At 43.2% G+C, this 20,178-nt stretch overlaps 1 protein-coding gene and 1 long non-coding RNA gene across 2 annotated transcripts in view; one reads left to right on the top strand and one right to left on the bottom strand.

The window, feature by feature from the left end:
* LOC109493935 overlaps positions 1–20,178 on the top strand; it is a 131,965-nt gene that overhangs the window by 29,494 nt on the left and 82,293 nt on the right. The gene's annotated exons all lie outside the window — the stretch shown is intronic.
* Positions 1–20,178, bottom strand: part of TNFSF8 (TNF superfamily member 8) — a 29,254-nt gene that overhangs the window by 7,325 nt on the left and 1,751 nt on the right. The window contains exon 2 of the mRNA XM_003995780.5: positions 10,440–10,482. Coding sequence (XP_003995829.1) covers positions 10,440–10,482 — 43 coding nt within the window. The remainder of the gene's footprint in view (positions 1–10,439; positions 10,483–20,178) is intronic.

Raw genomic sequence — 20,178 nt, forward strand, 5'->3', positions numbered from 1 at the left:
CAATCCCAGTAGCAGTAGTAGACAAAATAACAGCTAGTACAAAATGAGTGCTGGCTAATTTCCAGGTACTCTGCTAAGTGTGTTACATTCTGTCTTTCACTTACTTCTCGCCACCACCCCATGAGAAAGGTACTACAATGATTTCTGTCCCGTATACAAGGAAGCCAAGGCTTTAAAAGGTTAATGACTTGTTCACATTTGCACAGCTAGTCAGTGGTGGAGTGAGATTCAAACCTAGGCTGTCTGACTCTAACACCCAGGTAGATCGTTGATGACCGTACTGGTTAATTTGCCTCATCACCTGGAATCTCCCTTCACTGGAGTTTTACTCCTTATTTAATGCATAGCCTGGAAGTCATCTCTGACCTTCCCTGTTTGCCTATTTGCCTCCTCCATTAGACTGTGAACCCTCAGGGCAGAGACAGCTACTTATATATCCCCACTGCTCACCCCGAAGATGCTCTGTAAATGTTTGTTGAATTGAGTCATCTACTCTGTCCCTCTTACTTCCCTCCATGGATATCAGGTGAGTTCTGGCATGAGTGAGGTGAATGGGGATGCTTGGCTTGCTTTCCCCTTGGGGCTGGAATACCAACCTCATTCTCCCATAGTTCTTCAGGTGAGCTTAGATTAAATGGGAGGATAGAGACTCATTAAGAGACTCATGCCCTGGGCTTGGGCTGAGGCCAACACGCATCATGAGAATCAGCATTACAAAAACAGGCTCTGCTCATTGGTCAGAGGCCCCCTCACATCATGTCACTTGCGGTGGCATCTATCAGGGAAACTTCTGTAAACAAGTGGCTGGAGAAGTACAAGTCTGGGCTGGCCTCTCACACATGCACGTTCTGTTTTTCCTTTCCCCTTCAGTCTTTGTGTGTTTGTTTGGTTGACCTCAGCTGTAATTCTGAGAAACCCAAGGATGGAAAAAAAACACACACACCTCATTCTGAAGCATTTGCATTTCCTGAAGTCAAAAGGCAAGGTGTATTTTAGTTTTTCTTTACGAATCTTTTACATGGCTTCCAACAAAAGGAAAAACATAGGCAACCCTCTTCAAGATTGGCATTGCTGGAGCCACCTGAATAAGGGGACTGGGAACAGGACACTGGGGAAGCTGTTGGTGGAAGGGGATTTTGAATGTGGAGAGGAACCCAGAGGAAGGCAGCTCTTGGCCTTTTACATATGATAGGCTGTCAGCAGGAAGGCAGTGCAGCCTGCTCTGTGGGGGCCCAAACACTAAGGCTCCATGTGGAAGTTTGAAGAGATGATGCACTTGGCTAACAACAAACACTGTCCTTGTCCCTATTTCTCAGATAAGGCTATGGGAAGACCTTCTCTAAAGACACACACATCACATTGTAAATCACAGGGCTGGTAGCTCAAATATGTGACCAGTTAGTGCTGTTCAAAGACATGTTGGGCTGATTTGAGGGTCATGAGTGTCTTGTCAAGAGCCAGATGGACATTTCATGGGTCACCAGCCATGTGTCACCTTATGAGTCCATGATATGACTTTCTGTTTTGATTATGAAGACAAGAAGGAGTGACTTACAAACAGGTGGTGTTACCTGTAGTGGGAACCCTGTGATATCCCTGGAATTTTGAATGCTGAGAGAACATACCACTGTTTCATTTATTTCCTAGATGAATGTGATGTCTGGAGGGGTTTCGTGTGAAGAACTGACCACTCGGGTCGGAGAAATGAGAATTGTCTGTAAGTCATGGCTGAGTTGATGACCTGGGAGTTAGAATCTTGGAATTTCCTGTCTTTGGGCTCTACTGTCCTTAGCTAAGTGAAGAGCAGTGTGGGTTTGATGATCTAAAAGGGCCCTTCTAGTTTATCCTTGCAAACTGTGTAGACTCTGCTATGCATGGCCAGGCTTGCTGCAGCAGGGAGAAATTCAGTCCCAGTTTTGGCTGTCTGTCTTTGTGGGCATGTTGCTCTACCCCATATAGGCAGCTATGTTCACACATTTAGATTTCCAAACACCTGCAGTGGTAGAACAGAACATTTCAGGTCTGGATACAATCTTAAGTTATATACAGCCAGGATCTGTAAGGATTTGCATGGTTTGTAAAAATATAAGTTCCTTGAGAGGTCACTTGGTCCAGGCTTGGTAATCATATAATACATGTGTTCCCCAATGTCACTTCCATGGCACACTTGTCCTAGGTCACTCCATGAGTTAATTACAGAGGCAGAACCAGAGCCTGAGCATCTTACTCTTTCTGTGGAGCATTCCCTCTTTCAAACAACTTAAGCACTCTGTAAATTTTTCTGAAGACCAAGGCCTTTAGATGTGCAAGATTTATAAGCCCAAGCTTGGCCTCCTCCAGGATCATGGAACTTTTCTGGACATTGTTTGGAAGCCTGGAGAGAAGTAAGTGCCAATGAAACCCTCTAGGCTAGTTCACAGAAGACAGAGCTAGGGAGACAGAGATGTTGCTTAAGGTGGTTGAAAGGATCATGTTCTAGAAATCAGAATAATGGCAGCCTAAAGACTGGCCCACCCCCCCTTCCCTTGAGATCTCAAAATGTCAGACTTGAAAGGGCCATTTGATGCCAACTTAACCAAGACCCTAGTTCTATGACTGGGGACATTGAACCCAGAGGAACTGAGGGTCTGGCCCAAGATGTCACCATAGATTAGTGGCAGAGCTGAGTCCAGAGCACGTCTCCTTACTCCTAGTCTAGGGCTATGTCCTCTGTTTATATGTCTTTCCACGGAAGAGTGAGGGTTAAATGTAGGAAAAAGTGGGTTTGCAGCCACTATACACACTGGACTAAAACTGAGGAAAAAGCTGGAGGTACTGGGAAAAGAGCACTGATGAGCTCCCTCTTGCAGAGGAATGCCAACAGGTGCCTTCAGGCCCATGTGCTGAACCCTGCCAAGCCATAAGTCAAAAGTCTTGAGGAGGCTTCCATCAAGATGTAACAAAGCCCAAGGTGGCAAAAGAAACCATGCCAACCATTCCAGCCAGATGGTATGTGGTCAGAGTGCCAGGCACCTTCCAGTTTGATATTAGGATGAGACAAACACAGTGCATCTCAAAAAGAGCATCTGGGCTCTGGTCAAGGCTTTTAAATGTCACCTTCCTTACTGACCCTCAGTTACTGCATCTGTAAAATCAGATGATAATAATCAACCCCAATGGCTGTTGCAAAGATGCAATGAGGGTCAAGTGGCCAGTGCAGCATGTGGCTTAGAGGAGACATTCACGAAATGGTAGTCCCTTCCTCCCCTACTCCCCTTTTCCTGGTTATAGTAGACAGCTTAGCAATGCCACTTAGCAGAGTGAGCTGGCTGATGAAATGCTCGTTAAAGCAAAGCTCATGGCATTAGATGGTGGATTGAAGTTTCTCAACTATGTGCATAAATGTTTGAGACCATCTGACACTTCCAGAAAAGCGTGTAGAATGCTCCTTCCATCTGTTGAAAATATTTTAAGCCTTCCAAGAAGGAGAGGCATTATCTTAATGACTGCATCTACCATGTCCTGGTAGTCCCTCCATCTGGCGGAATATCCAGGGGGGTCCCAACAGTGACATCTAGGGGAGAGTCTCTCCATTATCAGTACAATTTGGAATTGAAGTGGATCCTTAACCTATGGGTCATTTCAACTGGCTTTAACTTGACCATTTCCCTAATGCCACAAAGCCAACTAGTAGTGGAAAAGGTCCAAGATGGGTTATTTCTTAAACAGAGGACAACTAGATAACTCTGGATTTACAACATCATTTGGAGAATACTCATCCTGGCATGGCATGCTCTGTGTTAAGCCCATAAAGAGTGACCAGTAGACACAAATTGAGATCAAGCTGAAATCCATTTGAATTTCTTGACAGTTTTTTGGAATTTTGGTGTCTTTTTAATCCTGTGGCAGTATTTAAGCTAAACCTATCTGACTATCTGTGTGGGCTTCTTGGAATTCACTTAATTTAAATGCAGGTGGAATTGATGTTATTGAGGTGTATTTAGGAAGCATCTTTAAAGTCTAGATTTTAAAAGGCAAGGTTAGAGGTGCCTGGGTGGCTCAATAAGTTGAGCCTCCGACTTTGGCTCAGGTCATGATCCCGCGGTCCGTGGGTTTGAGCCCTGTGTGAAGCTACATGCTGACAGCTCAGAGTGTGGATCCTGCTTCAGATTCTGTATCTCCTTTGCTCTCTGTCCCTCCTCTGCTCATGCCTGTCTGTCTCTCTTAAAAATAAACATTATAAAAAATATTTTTAAAGGCAAGGTGAATCTGAAGTCACATGGTGAACTCTGCTAACATTTCAAATAACTTTAAAAACACCTCCTAGCTATTCTAGATGCAGAAGTATGACAGCATACTTAGGAAGTTAGGAAGTTAGACAGCACACTTAGGAACCCAAACAGGCTTGGGTTCAAATTCTACCTCGACTACTTTACTAAGTTGTGTGGCTTTGCATAAGTTGTTCGGCTTCCTTGAATTCTCCTCAAAGTGAGAATAATTACAATCTCCCTTTAAGAATTGCTGGAAGGTCAGACGAGATAATGCATAGCCATGAGCTTCGCGTTCACCGCCCAAGGGATGCTAGGTGATGGTTGGCTCCCGTTCCCTGGTCGAGGGCTTGCGCTGCTGGACTTGTAGAAATTCAAGCCAGCACAGGTGGCATCCAGAGAGCTTGGATGGGCTATACCATCCAAGTCCTGCTTTTCCTCTCTCCTTCCTTACTTCCCTCTATCCCTCTTTCCTTCCTTTTCTTCTTTTTCTTTCCTTTTCTCCTTCTCTGAAGTATTGGAAAGATGAGGATTTCCTCTAGATTTAGAGCCTTGTAATTTGTATGCACTAAATTCAAGTATAAATTTTAATATGTTTCTTAGTGATGTGAATATTTTCCCCTCTTCTCTCCTCTTGTTTCTACCCCTCTCCTCACCTCCCCTGGAACTAGTCTCCCCTCCCCCCCCCCACTCCCTTTTCTTGGTGGGAGGAGGTAGAGATTACATATAAGTTGCTTTAGCACTCTGGATTGCCTCTGCAGGATCCTATTCCACTTTATTCTGACTGGCCCATTTTCTAGTTTATTTCTTGTAGACAGATTCCTGATCCCCGTTGTCTCTGCCTTGAGAAAAAGACAGTGTAAGAGTGGGTTTTGCGTGTGTTTAAAGTAAATGGAGGAGCAAATAGGATCTTTGAGGACTATGGCTATCTGAAAAGCAATTTGCCCCCTGAGCAGAAGTGCCCCACCTTGCTGTGAAAAGTTAAAACAAAACCAAATAAAAAGGTACACCACAACTGCTGAATTGGGCAATTGAGAACCAGTTCAATCTATCTGATGGAAGTAAGGTCTCTGCTGTTTTCAGTCGTTCTGGGTGATGGGGGACGGTGCTGCTTCTCTACCTGCCTCTTTTGCTGCCAGTGTGGTGTCCTGGTGTGGCTGTGACCACCTGGATCACAGAGAGCCTTATGACATCAGGGACAGCTGGGGATCGGTGAGTAGCCAGCCTCCGTGATTTGGTTTCATTGCCCCCAAGTGGGAGGTTTTTATTGTTTCCATGGGTGGGTTCACTAGGTAAAATTAAAGAGCCAAACTTACTTCATTTTTTTTTAATGCCCACACTTTCTTTTTATTAGAGGGAATGGGGAGGAGGGTAGTCTGCCAAGCCATGTAAAATTGTAAGTTGTTAGAATGGTAAATAGTCAATTTGTCTAATTCCAGCAATGTCACCCTCAAAGTAAAATCCATGCCAGGGTCAGGTCATCTGGCTCTCTCCCCTCACTCCTGATATTTTCGACAACAGGAAACTCCAGCTCCCAAGAGGGAAAGTGTGTTGCTTCAAGTCCCCGGACTGGAATGTGGGTATTCCAAAGCCCAACCCTGTTCTCTGTCTTTGCCCATCTCCAGCTGGGGACAGGATTAAGGAGAGGGTATTCAGATGAGGGTGGGGAAGGCGCTAAAGGGGCTGTCAAGACCCACACGTGGTATATCCACCGTTTCCCCTTCCTCAGGGCCCCTAGGAACCTCTGGATATGAGGGGCCCATGACACTCACAGGAGAGGCCAACTTCTAACTGGAGGGTGTGGGGAGGGAAGGAATCCTCTGGGTCCCATATCATCTCAGCCACAAAGCTAGGGGTTCAATATGGCTTGTAGATTCCCTGTCATCGGCTCTGTATGTCCCCCACCACTCCAGAGCTCCATAACAAGAAAACAAACAGCTGTGGGAACAGGTGCCAAGGAAGCCATAGTGTTGGAAGGGAGCCCAACCTTAGAGAACCAGTAGGGGCACCGGAAGGAAGCACAGTGATGTTCTACTAAGCATCTGGCTATGTAATCCTGGGTAAGCAAAAGTGCAAGGTGAGGCAGCCTGGATTTTGAGGTCTTGCCCCACTCCTCACTAGCTGTGCAATCTTAGGCAAGTGAGTAAACTGCTCTGTGCTCCAGATTCCATCCCTATAAAACAGGCATAGTAACATCCTTGGGGCATGTTGTGAGGACCGCCTGGTGAGTGGTGAAACACTCAGCCCTGTGCTTGGCACAAGGTGGGTGCCCCATCAGTGTCCACTGTTTTCACCCTGCCAGAGCCTCCTATGTATGTAGTGTGGGAATAAAAGAAAAACTGGTTGAAAGTTGTCTACACAGTTTCTCTGGTGTGGAAAGAACTGTCACTTATATGTTGGGATATTGGGAAAGCCTGTGGCTGATACCAAGGTATCCAAAAACATTCTATAAAATAAAGGCAGAGTTTGTGAGGAGAAAAGGGGAGGGTGGAAGTGAAAACAGGAGGAAAAAAACAGAAGGAAAGAAGGTTAGTACACAGGTGGTGGAGGGCTGAACCCCAGGGCGGGAAGCTGTCCCTTGAGAAATTCCCAGTGGCTGGAGTGGCAGAGGTCTTACAAGAACAGAGGGACCTAGTACTCAATGTGCATCATCTCTGTGATGGAAAGCACTGCCCCACCAACTTCTCTGTGTACCCTAAATGGTGTGGCAAACATAGTTATCCACAGAGGTGGGGTGCTGTTGGAACTGAAGGCAAAGGTGCCTGTGTTGTGATTTGGGCAAATATGCCACATTACATGAGCATGTGCGAGATTCAAAATGTGGCAGGAGCAGAAAATTGGAACAAGAAATGAGGAGAAAAAGCCCAGAAGCCCAGAGCTCTCCCCAGAGCCCTATCTTGGTTCCTCACCCTAGTGAGATGGGACAGAGTAATTTTATTTGGGGATGAAAGAACAGAGTGGACTCTGTGTCCAAAGGACATAGGCCCAGCCAGGGGACAGACAAGGGTTGTGTTTGCTGTCCCATGTCACCCTCTTGGTGGCTCTGTGTGTGGTTTCTTATTAACTATTTTCTAGATGAGAGGAGAAGGATGTGGGGCAAGGTTCTCCTCCCTGTGCTCTTCCTGGCCCACAGGAATGGGGCTTCCTGCTGAACCCCCAGAATGGTCCACTGTGTCCTAAGCACAGTGGAATCAGGGTGAGCTGGAACTCTGCTAGTGACCAATCTCCTGACTGGAATGGGAAGCTTGTGTTGGGACTCAGAAATCCCTTCATTACAAAGAGGCTTGATTTCCTGTGGTTAATCAGCTAAGTGTCACTGTGTGTTAAGGTACCTTAGCCCTGCTTCCTAGGCTCTGGGCTGCTGCTGGTTTCCTGCTCATGATGTATGATTTGCATTAGCCGGCAGAGGGCATTCTGGAAAGTGTCTAGCTTCTGCCGTTGTCCACCCCAGTGACAAACCACATGCTACTTCTGGAGCTTCCTTCTAGGGGTTTCTGGGAGATGGCTCCCCCCTGCTGGATGTCTTGCAATGGCTTTTCAAAAGGAGAAAAGTGCTGCTTGTATCTGTTTAAGAGAGGCTTATTGGGGAAAGGAGGTTGTGGCTACAGATTTCCTCAAGATTATTGTTAGACTTTTTTTTCCTTCTATATTTATATACTGAATCAAAGCATCATGAAGTGTCAAAGCTGGAACGACCCATTCATTTCATTTTAGCACATAGATACACAGAGATACACGCATTTTAGCGCACAGATGCCCAGAGACACACAGACTGTTGGGATGAAAATCAGTTCTGGAGCCCAAGTAATATGCTTTCCACCTCACCCTACTACTGTGTCTACAGTTTGCCAAGTGAAGAGAAATGTAGATGTGCATTATAAATAGGAGACGGCCAGGGACCACACATAGCTGGTCACTAACATTTCATGGCCAAAGCACATCATACAGGGAACACAAAAGAGTCCTGGATTCTGATCCCTGCTCTGCCATCAGCTCCTTGGATGACCTTAAGTGAGTCACCTTGATGGCTTGGACCTCAGCTTCTCACCTGCAATACAGAAATACTAACCCCCGTGTGGTTTGCTCACAGAAGTGAGGCTAAGTCAATCCAGGGGAGGCATAGGAAGATCTTTAACAAAAGTTTCATAGCCCTGGTGGGGATTATTATTATCATTTCTAAAATCTGGTTGCAGAAATATGGAATTGTCAGCTGAGGGTGGTTTTGGATTAGTGTATATTCTGACACACTGATGGCCAAGATAAGAAGGGATTTGATAAGTGACCTAGTTCATGGCTCCCACAATTTTGTGTTTCATGGACCAAAGAATATTACCCCCAAATGAAAATTCAGTGACCAATGTAGAGTAGACAGCTTTTGATTTTGTCTATTGTGCCCACTAAAACAAAACAAAATAACTCAACTTGCATCCATATCAGCTTCGTATTGTATAAGAAAGAACATTTTAATGCTTTAGGGAAGGATGTACTCTTAGAGAAAATAGTTCCTCTTACATTAAAAATAGTTGGCTATGATAAAAAGGAGCTACCTTGTCCTTCTTCTTCCTATTTCACTCTGGACTGGTGAAAAACATCATAGGGACAAAACCAGCAGTTAGAGCCCCCTGTGCTTGGCAAACCCATGATGGGCAGTGCTCTACAGGTGCAGAAACCAAGATCCAGAATGGTTGAGGTCCCATTGCCTAATCAATACTATCCTCATCATTGAAGTATGTTCCTGTTACAGATGACTTCTCTCTCTCAAGAAATGAGAAGTTCTGGTCTTCCTTAGAGGATCCGGGTAGATGTGGTGGTGGGGTGGTGGGAGCAGAGAAGGAAAAATGACACTGAGTCAGTGTGCCTGTTTTTTTTTTTTTTTTTTTTTTTTTGGCAAGGCTCCATGAGAGCATGCATTACATGTTCTGATGCTAAAGCCTGTGCTGTTTCCGTAACAGGGTCTGTGGGTCAAATCCAGCCTAGCACCTCATTCTGTAAATAAAGTTTTATGGCCCCACAGCTCTCTGCTCATTTGTACAGTCTATGGCTGCTTCTGCACTACAGAGGCAATAGGCGAGTTGTGGTCATTTGCAAAGTAATTCCAGCCAAAGTTAACTTATTGTTGACAAAGCTATAATTATTAGTCTTCCTTGAAAGGTCCAGAATGCTTGTCTGTTTGGGGCACTTGCTTCTATTGTCTAAATTTCTCTGTGACAGATAGAAGGAAGGGCATGACTGAGGCATCCTAAACCAAACTCCTAGCGGGATGGTGTTGGGATTTTGGGCTGCGTTCACACCCTTGTGTTCTCTCATCCCATGGATGCTCTGGTGTCTCTAGCTGGGTGCCTATGTTGTCCCACCCTTTCTCTTTTACCTTTTTTTTCTGATCTGTCTGGTTATCCAGCTGTAGTTACTATCTAGGTTCTAGAGTTTACAGAACTGAGATGGGTTCATGTTCTGGAGTGGATAAAACATTGGATGAAAGATGAGGACATCGGGGTTCTGGGTTTGGCTCCAAATGACCTTGGATATGACACTTCACTGGGTCTTACTTTTCCTCTTCTGTGCAAGCAAAATGTTTGCCTGATGATCTCAAAGCTTTTCATCCTCAGTGTTAAGCTAACTCTGGGACTCATAGAGACAATGCATTGATTAGTGACTTCAATAATAGGAAACATATGGGGTGAGGAGAAAGTTTATTTTTACAATCCTACCTTCATTATGCATTTTGGCTACTACCAGTTATTTAATGATTACTATATGCCAGTAGCCACCACAAGCAATTTATGGATGAGATCTGATTGGCTTCTCTAATACTTTCATGAGGTAGATATTATTATTCCCATTTTATAGATGAAAAGCTAAGGTTCCCAGTGAGATGTAGAGCCAAGATCCATACCCACACTTGTCTGAGTCCAGATATCAAGCTCTTAACACAACACTGCTTTGCATTCCTATCCATGTCCACGAGATAGTCTAGGTCACTGGTAGAACTTTCATTAGTGGGAGAGCTGTAGGCACCAGACTGCCAGAGGCTGCTAGGATGAATCCAGATGCACCAGCTCAGATCTGAGCAGCCTCCACCTTTGCCTCCACCCACTTTTCTATCGGGCAATATTATGATGCTTCTGGTTTTACTCCACTATGATGTCACATGGATGATTCACTACATATTTACTCCTAATTCCAAGGTCTTACCTCCTTTAAGGGGGAATTTTCCAGGTGGGTTGGGAATGGAATCCTGGAAGAGAAGAAAGAAAAAGAGAGGCAGTGTGAAATTGTCATTCAATGGAAAGAACTTATCTTTTTCTTTTCCGTTCTGGTCCTCAAAGTGCTGTGCAATTTAGAATTTGTGTTCCACTTGACTCTTGAGTTAAAAAAATTAATTCACAGGCCTAATTTACATTGAAAACTCACCCATTTGCTTGATAGCTTGCCTACTAGAAACGCAAGGTGAGGCCAGGGTTTACTGTCTACATTTCACAGGTGAGGAAGTCAGGGCTGAGCAGGGTAAAATGAAAAGTTTATGGCAGGTCAGGATCCAGAATCTGTAACTCATCACCTTGTCCAGGGCTTTTGTTTTCACCTCTGCATTTGATATTTTCCCCCCTTTGGTCAATAAAAGAACAAGCAAGTCTAATGTATAAATACATGTGGGTTTTTTTCCGTATTTGATTCATCAAATAGTGAAAGTATGCTGTAAACATACCTTGGAAGGTACATCTCTATATTTCCTGTGGTTGGAAATTCTGAATTAATTGAATGTTTATATGCCAAGCATTGTGATGATACCATAAATAATTAAATTGGTTCCCTGCCCTCATGACTTTATTATAAATTTATACATGATTATAATATCCAAATATGTATAATGATAGAACAAAGCAAACACATAGGAATATTATATATTTATAAATTCACATTATATTTTGGATTATTTATTGTATAATAAACATAAATATATATACAGGTAAGTAAGAGGTTGATAGAAGCAGGTTGTGTTCTGAAGGAGGGGTCCTCCAACCTGGGGGAATGGAGGGAATGATAGGGAGTTCTTGTTGGGGTGCTCTGAGCAAGCAGAGAACAGAAGCAGAGAGGCAAAATTTTTCACCCCTAATAAATTCCTTAGAGACTGACATTCCCACCCTAGGCTCTCTCCCCGCCCCTCTCACCCATGGAGCCACACCTCAGGTGTCTTGCCAAGAAGGTACAAGGTATCTTATTTCTCTTTTGAACTGTCAGGGTGGGGGTCTCCTGTAGTGCACTGGACTGAAATATTAATACAGACCTACAGAAGTGTGACATTGACATGGGTGAAAATAACTCCCCAACCTTGTCCAGAGCAAGAAGTTAGCAGCTGTGCACATCTTACTTCCTTAGTGTTCTGTCTGAACAACTAGGACTATCTGGAGTTTCCCTTTTATTCCATCATTTCCCTGGAGGTGCTGTCCTTTGCTTTCCACTGATGGCTCATTTTCTGATACATGGATCTCTTCTCCATTCCAAGTGGGTTGTAGTGAGTGGAGGAAGACTCCCTGGCATAGCCCTTATTTGGAGACGGCAGAAGTCAGTGTAAACTTTTGGGCTTCAGCTTTTCAGGGCAAAGGAAGTGAACTTGACTTGGAATAGCCTTCCTTCTCGGCTCTAATAGTCTATTATTTTAGTGCTTTAGTTGAAAGCTCTTAACCTAAGTAACAATAGTACATTTGTGGTCTCTCATAAATTATGCGTGCAGTTCACAGGAAAACCTGACATCACAAAATTCCCCTCTGTTGCCTCTTCAAGGTTGCAAATAACATTTCGAAATCTAATGAACAGCCAATTTACTACCAAGCATGTTCATCAATTAGTGTGATGTGCAAATGCACAAAGAAGAACATCTACATTGAAATGCAATGCTGAGATAGTTGAATTTCTTGGCCATCCAGGAAAGTATCCAGGGACAGTGAGAGAAGGCTGGCATAGTAGAACCATTGGGGCCATTTCCAGACTCTGCGAGTAGTCCGGGAAATACCAGAGAGTCATACATTCAGCACATGTTGAATGAACACCTGATCTGGTGTGTGCCAGGAACTATGTTAGTCACTTGAAGACATCCTGTGGATTTTATGGCTTAGTCATTAAAGCAGTCACTTAAAATATCCAAATAAATATATAATTGAACTGCAAGTTGAGGCAAGGGCTGTGAAGGAAGAGTGTTTCAAGATAAGCCTTCTCAAACTTTAATGAGTATGTGAATCACCTGGAGAGCTGATTAAAATGCAGATTCTGATACAGTGGGTTTGGCTGTAGTCTGTAGTTCTGACAAACTCCCAGGTGATGCTGAGGCTCCTGATCCACAGAACACACTTCACGTACATAACAAGGTTGTAAGAGATAATATCTGGGGGGAGGACCTCATTCATATGAGGGTCAGAGGAGGCCTCTGTCTGTCATTTGAGGGCTTTCTGGTTTCCTAACTTTATGCAGGAGAATGTCAAAAATAGCACATCTTTATATAAGAAAGAATCTTGTTGCTTAAACCTTCACCCAGGGCCGAGGGCATCCAAGACAGAAGTATGATTATTCCTATTTTGGAGAGCTCCTGGGATGAGGTCTCTATAGCTCTCCTGGCTGCCCATGGTAGAAAATATCAGAGAAGCAGAGCCAGAAACAAACCCAGACATCTTTCAGTCCATCAAGTTAATTTTTTTTTTTATTAAAATTTTTTTTCAACGTTTATTTATTTTTTTTGGGACAGAGAGAGACAGAGCATGAACGGGGGAGGGGCAGAGAGAGAGGGAGACACAGAATCGGAAACAGGCTCCAGGCTCTGAGCCATCAGCCCAGAGCCTGACGCGGGGCCCGAACTCATGGACCGCGAGATCGTGACCTGGCTGAAGTCGGACGCTTAACCGACTGCGCCACCCAGGCGCCCCAAGTTAATTTAATAGAACAAGAAATTGAAATACTCATGAGTCAGAGGCAGATCTTGGGTTGAAATTTTCTGGTGTTCTTTCCACTGCCCCGAGAGAGATGCTAGCTTCAGAAGCTAAGGATGGAGATGCTCATTCTCCCCTATACTCCCCTCCCGTTAGCAATCCTTGCCGTAGAATGGCAAGGTGTAAAGAGACGGTGACTTTTATAATTTGCTGAGAGTTGTTTATGCCCTTGGCATGATCTAGTGCTGTCCACCAACTCTTCTTTGGCAAAAATGACTCTCAGTCCTAGAATTCTCTCCCAAATCTTGTCTGGTGTTCTGGGTCCTGGCTGGGGAAATGTGGCCCATCTTGCCCAGCGACTTGCCTTTCAGGTCAATAGCACATAGGCTGGACATAGACATAAGCTAATGGACCCTCCCAGGCTGTCATTCTCAGCTCCATTGGGTAGCTCAGAAAACTTTATCTCCATGGTTACCAGCCAGTTACACTTCTTTCACTGTACTTCTTTCTTTGTTTCTTTTAATGTTTATTTATTTTTGAAGGAGAGAGAGACAGAGCGTGAGCAGGGGAGGAGCAGAGAGAGAGGGAGACACAGAATCCGAAGCAGGCTCCAGGCTCTGAGCTGTCATCACAGAGCCCAATGCAGGGCTCAAACCCACAAGCTGTGAGATCATGACCTGAGCCAAAATCGGACGCTCAACCGACTGAGCCACCCAGGCACCCCTCTTTCATCGTACTTCTTTAGTTTCAGACTCCAGGTATCTGATTAGTATTTCCAACAATGTTTCTGTGGACGGAGGGAGGAACGGTCATGTTTAATCTGCTTGTCCCCAGGTGAAATGACCCAATCTCAATCATGTTCCCTGCCTATGACTCTTTTTCCCTGTTTCCTTTTATTATTGTGATTAGAGGGCTAATCACCCTTTCCTTTACTGGGTTGTTGCAGACACAATAAGACACTGTATTAAAAAAATGTTGGCAAGTACTCGAAAATGATAGCTATTTTGGATCTTTTGATCCTGATGATGTGCTTAATTTGCCCCAATACCTTGAAAGGCTCATTTTTTTCATGAATAATGCTGCACAGAGGCAGGCAGATACCAAATGTGCTTTTGATTAAAGATGTCCTCTCTGATTAAAAATGGCCCAAGGCAACTAATATTTGGAATATGCTGGGGAGATTCCATATCCCCTTCTTTACTGGCCTCACATTGTCTTGTAAGATGGGCCCTGGAGATTTTTTTTCAGGAATGTCTCCTTTACTTTCAAGCTAGCATGAGTAAGCACTTCATGAAGGTGTTTGGTCCTCCAGGGCTAATGCTTTCCATGTGTTTTTTCATTTGGTCTTTACCCAAGAGTTAGTGATTGATGAAGTCTTAGAGAAGTGACTTAATGATTTCAGAAGGTTCTACAAATGGTGAAGAGCAGGGAAAAGAGTCAAATCAAGTGTATTGACTCGGAAGGCAATGCTCTTTAATACCATACTATGCTGCCTTTCTAGAATCGGACAGGATGAAGCCAGGGCAGCAAATTCTCCTGAGAGTCAATGAGAAAGTAGATGGAGGTCACAGAAAGTCCTCAGGAGAAAGACAATTTTGGGAAGCAGTGTTTGTTTTGGTATGGGTAGTATAAGTGGGAACTGGACCAGAGTGGCTTAAAGCAGTGTTTTTTGCCTGAGGGATCTTGTTAAAATGCTGACTCTGGTTCTGGGATGGACCCTTAGGTTTTTCATTTTTAATAAGCTTTTAGATGATGCCAGTGCTCCTGGGCTGTGGACCACACTTTGAGTAGCAAGGGCTTAAAGACATTACTCAACAGGCAATCAGAACACCTGAGGTCTTCCTTCCCCAAGGAATGGAGAATGGCCATGGGAAGCTGGGCTCATACATGGGTTTAGGAAATCTTCCTTGTCTGCTGATGGACGTAGCATCCTACTCTCTTACCTACTTCTATCCATGCTTCTTGCCAGCTACCTCTTTTTCCTGCTGTTCTCCTGTGCAGTGTGGGCTGACTTCTGTTCTGGCCCTGCCACTCCTCTCCTGAAACCTGGGCTTGCCTTCCTCTGGGCTGTGCCTCTGCTCATTCTTTTGCCTCACCTGGAAAGCCCTGCCCCAGCTCCACCTGCCACCATCCTTCCAGTGGAGAGCTCTTGTTTACTGAAGAATGCCAGTTAATAAATACGGAAAGAATGATAAAATTAGGCAACCATCATTCTTCAACCCTTAGTGCATTCCCTGATTTAGACAAGGATCATCAAGGAATGCCCAAACTGCTGAGTGAAAGATATTTATGGGTCTTTAAAGTATTACCTCATAGATTACTTATTAATAAGAAGGAAAAAGGTGTTCACCAGTGGGCACCACCTTAAGGACTTAAACATCATCACCAATAATGGGACAACTTAACGTGCCTCTAGGCATGCCACAGTAAGAAGTATGTAACACTGCCTACAAACTATTGTTTATTGTACTAAAGTTTAATCTGAATGTAATTATGGCAAACACTAAGACAAATCTGAAACTTGGCCAATTCTACAAGCTTACTGGCCTGGACCCTTTGAAAAAGTCAATGTCCTGAGAAACAAACAACAAAGCACAGGGGGGATTGCTACATGATTGCTTCTCAAACTTTAGTGTGCATATGAGCTTGTTAAAAAGCAGGTTTTGATTTAGTTGGTTTAGAATGGGGCCTGAGATTCTGCATTTCCAACAAGCAGGGATCACCTGCTTGTTTAAGGGATCACCCTTTAAACAGCAATGTTCTAGAGTGAAAAAAACATAACCAAATGTGGTGTGTGACCTGAGTATGGACTTAGGATCCTCAAACAAAACAAGGCACAACTGCTGTAAAAGATATGTTTGGACAAGGTTGGGGCATTGATATATGGACTGTGCATTATTATTAGATGGTATCTCTAAGTTGACATTGACTCTCTTGGCTGTGATAATGGCATTGCAGTAAGGAGGAGATGGGTGCCGAGACATGTGCAGGTAAAAGGCCACACTGTCTGCACCTTACTGTCATACATCTAAAAAGAACACAAATAGGACAAAATGTTAACATGGCCAATTTAGGTGAAAGGTTATATGGGTGTTAAAGAGGTTCAGCTTCCGTTCTAGCTCTTCTGCAAGCCACGCCCTCATCCCAAGCAGAAACACTTCCTCTCCTTCTATCTATGGCCTTCTGTGCCACTCTGCCCTGAACTCAAGCTCTTGGGTGTTTGGGCCTCATTTAGAGAACTTCAAGGAAACCAGGGTCCTGCCCTGTCCACTTGGGTCCTCCCCTACCCAACCCTAGCACAGGGCTTGCCCCTTAGAAGATTTCCAGTGGATTTTTTTTAATTGACAAATTGAATGCATTGGAGACAGTATCAGGGGTAGAGAGAAGCATCATGGATCATTTCAACTCATCCCTATATTGTATCTGAACATAAAAGCAAACCAAAAAACCATACCACTGCCACCAGCAATCACTACTCCTAACCAGACGCTCAGTCCACTCTTGGTGGGCAGGTAGAGTGGTTTTGGGAGGATACATTAAAAAAGAAAAGAAAAGAAAAGAAATAGGGCACCTGGGTGGCTCAGTCTGTTAAGCACCCATCTTCAGCTCAGGTCATGATCTCGCAGTTTATGAGTTTGAGACCCACGTTGGGCTCTGTGCTGACAGCTCAGAGCTTGGAGCCTACTTGTGATTCTGTGTCTCCTTCTCTCTCTGCCCCTCCTCCCACTTGTGCACATGCTCTCTCTCTCTCTTTATCAAAAATAAATAAAAACATTTTTAAAAATTTTTAAAAAGTATCTTTACTTATAAAGGGAAAGGAGGCAGCTACTTTCTCTTCTTTCTAGAAAGGGTCTCCTTAAAAACCTGAAGATCCTGACCCCTTGTTCTAACCTTTAGAATGTAAATAAATCACTTCGGGGACTGGATAAGTCCAGTCTCCAGGTTTATAGAGATAGCCCTTAGATTGAAGACTTCAGAACCTTTTGAAATGACACCTCTGTCAACCTTGCAGCCTATCTTCTTATATAACCTTTTGTCTCTGGAGGAGATAAGATCAATTTTATTGTTTTTTTCATTTGCTTTGCTATATAAATTGTGTAACAGTTCATCCTGAGGTATGCATGTACTCTGTTGTGTTTACTTAATAATGAATCAGTTTTAAGGGCACCTAGGTGGCTCAGTCAATTAAGCGTCCAACTTCAGCTCAGCTCATGATCTCATGGTCTGTGAGTTCGAGCTCCACGTCGGGCTCTGTGCTGATAGCTCAGAGCCTGGAGCCTGCTTCAGATTCTGTCTCTCTCTCTATCTCTCTGTCTCTGCATCTCCCCCACTCATACTCTGTCTCTCAAAAATGAATAAATGTTAAAAAAAATTTTTTTAAAGCAGTTTCCTGTCTTCCCATATGGATGTCAATAGGTGTCTCCTTGTTGGTAGGACTTTTACTTCTTCAAGAGTATATTGGTACAATATCTTTTGAGGCTGACTGACAATATCTATTGAAGTGGAAAATACACATTCTATTCTCATCACTAGGAATTTATCCCACAGATATCCTTGCAGACGTGCACAGTGAGTAACACTTCTAGAGAAAAACATTAAGTGTCCTTCACTAGACACAGATAAAATAGATTATGAAGCAGTCATACAATAGAATACTATGTGACTCTCCCAAAGAATGAGACAGACTTTCATGTATTGGCATGGAATGATCTACAGATAGACTGTCAAGTCAGTAAAACAAAGTGCAAAATCATGAGTCTACTATAATGACATGTGCATTTACAGATGCATGTATTTTTGGAAGGACATAGAAGAGTCTGTTAATGGTGATGATCTCATGAAAGAGGGATTGGTGGTTGGGTGGGAAGGGTGTGAGTGAGTTTTAATTTCTTTTCCATTATGTACTGTTTACTTTTCTTAAGCCATAGGAATATAATATTTTAAAATAAATATACTGGCCTAAAGATAGATTAAGAAAAGCCACCACAGGGACTTTAAAGACATTAGTAGATGGTACATTGCATAAGCAACACAAAAGCAGTAATTTTATTGGCTTTGTTCAAGCTATATCCCCACTGCTTAGAACAATGTCCCACATACGGATGATGCCCAATAAATATTTGAGACTGAAACCTAAGTTCCTTCTTTGTCTCTCCCAAGGACTTTGACCTTGGAGTTATTTGATCTTCAGTCCAAATCTCAAGGCAATCTTTGTTGGTTTTCCTACACTCCCTGTGTTTTCCCTTCTCCAACACTTTGTTCATGCTATTCCATTGGCCAGGAGTGCCCTCTCATCCCCATCCACTTCCCCACCAGCTTTAAATATCTTAAGCCAGTCTGGAACTCCAATCTCCAATTAAGTTTTTCTTAAACCTGGGAAAACACTCTGTCTCCTTAACTTGTGGTGTCATGGAAACCCTATGTGGCTACCTTCCAACACTTATTATATACTATGACTTATCTTGTTTTAAATTTTGTCTGTTCATGTGCTTCTTACCTAGAACTGTGACTTCTTAGGCCAGTGAAACCATTTTCATGGTACTCCATCACTGCCCCCATCCATCCTCACACAGAGTGCTATATAGCCATCAACCCATTCCATTTTTTGATAATTGGGATATGAGTTTAAGTTTCTTGGGTCTCTCCCATTGATTTCTTTACCAGAGGTCTCTGTTAGAATCTCTCTGTTTATCTAAGTTCTACCTTTCGTAAAGTCAGCCTGCATTCCCTCTTCCTACAAGAAGCCTTACTTCCTACAAGAAGCCTTAACTCAAGGGGATAACTCTTTCTAGTTCTTGCAATAGTTAATGCTTGAATAATTTATTGAAAATGATATGTGCAAAACATTTAACACTTAATGTCACAATTAGTCTTGCAAGCCTTAGCTTTTAAGCAAGTAACTGACATCTCCCAGGCTACAAAACTACAGCACACCAAACCATACAAATAAGATTGTGAAGTGAATCTTTTCACATCCTAATGTGAGGAGTTAAGTCAAGGAAATGGATGCACAAGAAAATAAAGCTCCCAAGGGAAAAGCAGGAGCAAAGTTTCTTAGTGCTTTTGTGGCTGGCTGTATTGGCAAAGAGAATTCTGTTCTCATTAAACAATCAAGCGCAGTCTTGATTTTATCACTTTCTCAGGATGGCTTAGTTAAGACCTGTCTCCTTTCTGTTCCTGATTTTCCACATACACAAAAATGGGGCAGAAAGATCAACTCTAGTTCCTTCCTAGAAAGAATGGATTTGAATAAGGACCTTCTAGAACTCTCTCCATCTTTATATATCACCATCACCTCCAACACCTACCTTCCTTCCTTCCTCCCTTCCCTTCCCTTCCCTTCCTTCCTTTCTCCCTCCTTACTTCCATTCATCCTTCCCTCCCTACTTTTTAACAGGTCTAGCTGCAACATTTAACTAAAAACTTCTTAAAGGCCACCTCAATTTCTTTTCTTTTTTTTGGCCACTGCTATAAAATGATATACTTCTGGTTTACTTCAAGTTAGAATTACAGAAATTATATACCCTCTACCAAAAAAAATGCCCTAGAATATTTTCAAGAGTGTTATTCTTTAGCAGATGTAGATGAGCCCATTCAAGGATGAGTTTCATAAATTGTACTATTTAAATCAAATGTTGGCAATTCTGTTTTCTGTCACCTTTATGGAGGGATGAGCTTCAAAGCTTCATTTAAACTTGAAAGCTGATGACATTTGAGACAGAGATACCAAAATCTTTTAAAGCTTAGTTCTTTTCATCAATCTATAAGTTATGGAACATTCAGTCTAAGACAATTGAAGGAAAACCTTCAAACTTAGAACATTCAGTCTAAGACAATTGAAGGAAAACTGGAACAAATTCCGCAGGACTGTAATGAAAAATGGGAGCTATGAAGGAAGGACCAGAAACAGTCCCACTTTGGCAGGGTGTGTAGAGAGATCAGGTTCTCAAATTATCAAAATTGACCTAAACTCTTCTTCATTAAAAAAATTCATGAGCAACATATACCATCAATAT

The sequence above is a fragment of the Felis catus genome, chromosome D4 (assembly GCF_018350175.1).
Source record: "Felis catus isolate Fca126 chromosome D4, F.catus_Fca126_mat1.0, whole genome shotgun sequence".
Taxonomy (NCBI): Eukaryota; Metazoa; Chordata; class Mammalia; order Carnivora; family Felidae; genus Felis; species Felis catus.